The 2,983-nt window shown below is 41.3% G+C and overlaps 1 protein-coding gene across 1 annotated transcript in view; it reads left to right on the top strand.

Annotated features, from left to right (window-relative positions):
- The window catches only part of LOC107678719 (zona pellucida sperm-binding protein 3-like), a 4,802-nt gene extending 1,941 nt beyond the window's left edge, over positions 1-2,861 (top strand). The window contains exons 3-7 of the mRNA XM_016474087.1: positions 753-875; positions 2,099-2,216; positions 2,464-2,546; positions 2,607-2,695; positions 2,768-2,861. Of these exons, the coding sequence (XP_016329573.1) occupies positions 753-875; positions 2,099-2,216; positions 2,464-2,546; positions 2,607-2,695; positions 2,768-2,847 (493 nt within the window). The 3' untranslated portion in view covers positions 2,848-2,861. The remainder of the gene's footprint in view (positions 1-752; positions 876-2,098; positions 2,217-2,463; positions 2,547-2,606; positions 2,696-2,767) is intronic.
- The last annotated feature ends 122 nt before the right edge of the window (positions 2,862-2,983 follow it).

Genomic DNA, 2,983 nt, shown 5'->3' with positions numbered 1-2,983 from the left:
TTATTACATCACGCGCTGGCACAGATGCAGTATATTAACGCCACGGGTCATCAATAAGGTGCAGATTTGGTCAATTTGTTTCCAACACTTTTTCACAGCACGCATCATGTGCTCAAACTCATCAAAAGTCATCAAGCAACAATGACTTATCCAAGTGACTGCTGCAGAACGCACGCGAGAGAGATGAGGCAGCGCAGATCGTGCGTCTCATAAGTGAGTGGGAATTTACCGACCTTGGCACTTGCGGGAGTTAATACTTAACACTGTATGCAATACCCACTAGACTATATACAAGTCATTTAGTAAGCAGAAATCCTAAATTTACCTTTACATATTAAGTTAGAGGAAGATGCGACTGAATTGATTCTTGAAGAATGCACTTCCAGCAGCCATTATAAACAGTTGGCGGTTAAAGTTTTCTATGCAGAATTTGATTTGACAAGTCACAAGACCTATTTTGCTCTATCCAATCACGTTGATGGATAAAAATTAAATTAAAATAAGCATGTAACTGCCACAAACGGAGGAAAATAGCGGAGTGAAAGTACCGATACATCAGTTAAAATGTACTCAAGTAAAAGTACACTTTTTAAACTACTCCAAGTATAATTACTGATAAAAACTAAATTACTGTAACGTGAGTTTGTAATTTGTTACTTCACACCCCTGGTGACCGGATGTGATATTTCAGTGCTGTTTATTGTGGTGTTGCAACTGGAAGAGTGTTTATTTGGTACCTACTTGAACTGCAGGTTCTATAATGTGAGCAGTAATGCTTTGAGGCCAACTTGGGTCCCTTATGCCTCAACGGCGTTTGGCGAGGAAGTCTTGATGTTCTCCCTGAAGCTCATGATGGGTTTGTGCAGTTTCTTTAGGTCTTAAGCCTTGTGAATGAGGCTGTGCCTAAACTTATTATTATTTTTTTTAGTTCTTCTTGGTAAGTGCTGTTTCTCATCACTGAGAATCACCATCCCAATGTTCATAATGTCCATCCTAAATAGTACGCGAGTGAAATAAGTGTTCCAAAGCAGTGTATGCCAAAAGTCCCTGGATGGTCCATTTCAGATTAAGTGTGGGTCCGTGGAAACTCTAATGGCAAATATTGCCCACAATCCCTTGCCCTTTGGTGAAAAATTTGGTTCAGATCTAAAAACATGAATAAAAAAAAAAAAACACAAACATGGTGGATGTGAGGCTAATGGTTAAGTAGAGGATTTTAGATTTAGACATTTAACCTGGCAACAAGTATTTTAGTGTTGTATTTCTTGTGCCACAATGTCAACCAAATTAAAACCGGTTCAAAGATGGTAGGACCATCTTGAAGGGTTATTTATCTTACTGTAAGAACCCCTTAATGCTGGCCAAGAATATAGTTTCTAACCCTAGTCATGTGTTGTATAATGAATTTGTGCTATCAAATTGTCAATACAAGGTCCCAAGATTGAATTGAGTGATTTTAAGATACCTTTGCACACCAGGCTGTCCTAGAACTGAATAAGGTACACGTGGGGGGGAAAAAAAAAAAACCTAGAAGTTTAATTGTATGGTCTGTCTATTGTGAACCGTTTGTAAAGCTTTAGTGTGCAAGAAACCCTGTTACGCAGAAAATTTCAGACTTTGTCTGACAGTTTATCTAACCTTTCCTAAACATCCGTTTGGCTATTAACTTTTAAATGCATCATGCAAAAATTTGGTCGAGTTTTCTGCGTAGACCCATGGTTGGCAGATCAACGTGCTACTTTTCTCTCAATATGGTAGGAAATGCAATGTGGAGGATGTTAACTGAAATGAGATTAACAGTTTAGTGAAAGGGTGCAAGTATGCAACGGAGCAGTCCATTAACGATTCAATTGTATGATTTGAGAGCTTGTCCCAAAGCTTGCCTACTCTTCTACCACACACCCAAAACTGTACCTTTTCAGCAAAAGAGTACGTACTTTAAGGGCATCGTGTAAGTAGCCACATTGGAACGCAGCACGGGTCATGGCACTTGATGCATGCAGCTGCTCTTTCACAACTTTGTCCCTGAGAATTAGGGTAAGGTCTAGTGACTCAATGCTATAGAGATGACATTGAGTTCTTTGTCACTTCTTATCAGGTGCTTTGTGGATTCCAAGACTACGGCTTCCAGCTCCCGCTTCATGCCTCGAACCCAAGAAGACCAGATTCGGTTCCAGCTGGAGGCCTTCATGTTCCAGGGAGGGGATAGTCCTTCTGTACGTACTGTTGAATGAATTTGACTTCTCTTCCCATCTGCTTTGGTTTTGTGACCTCTTACGTGTGTCTTGCAGATCTACATAATGTGTATTGTGAAGGCCACTCTTGCTTCTGCACCCAGTGATGCTCTCCAGCTGGAGGCCTTCATGTTCCAGGGAGGATACAGTCCTTCTGTACGTACTATGTTGACTGCATTTAACCTCTTCCCATCTGCTTTGGATTTGTGACCTCTTACGTGTCTTGCAGATCTACATAACGTGTATTGTGAAGGCCACTCTTGCTTCTGCACCCAGTGACGCTCTCCACAAATCCTGTTCCTTTGCCAACGGGTATGTTCATGCTACTTAAGAACATGTTGAAGGTGCCGTGTCTGATTTTTCTTGTTGCAGGTGGCTTGCTGCTGATGGGAACCACCAGGCTTGTGGTTGCTGTGACTCAACATGTGGTCCTGATGGAGGAAATGCTGCTCCTTTTGGGGGTAGGTAGCTATTTTAAGTTTGCTTTTGACCCTTCAAGTGCTCTACTTAACTTGGATATTTGCTTTTTCTAGGCATTCAGTGGGAAGGCAATGCCTCACTCGGTCCTGTAATGGTTCAAGAGCGACAGAAGACTTTAGCTGGTTTTCAATAAATGGAGAAACCTTTTCTTGTCATCCTGTGTAGTTTAACCAATTTGGATTTGAATGTGCCGAAGTGTGGGGAAACTGGTAGTCCTACTGTACGTATTCTGTATTTGGAAGGAAAAGCTCCCTTTTCTCAGTAGGGAA

Source organism: Sinocyclocheilus anshuiensis, unplaced genomic scaffold (genome assembly GCF_001515605.1).
Source record: "Sinocyclocheilus anshuiensis isolate Anshui unplaced genomic scaffold, SAMN03320099.WGS_v1.1 scaffold208, whole genome shotgun sequence".
NCBI classification, from domain to species: domain Eukaryota; kingdom Metazoa; phylum Chordata; class Actinopteri; order Cypriniformes; family Cyprinidae; genus Sinocyclocheilus; species Sinocyclocheilus anshuiensis.
The sequence above is the reverse complement of the archived record's forward strand: the minus strand, read 5'-3'. Positions and strand labels throughout refer to the sequence as shown.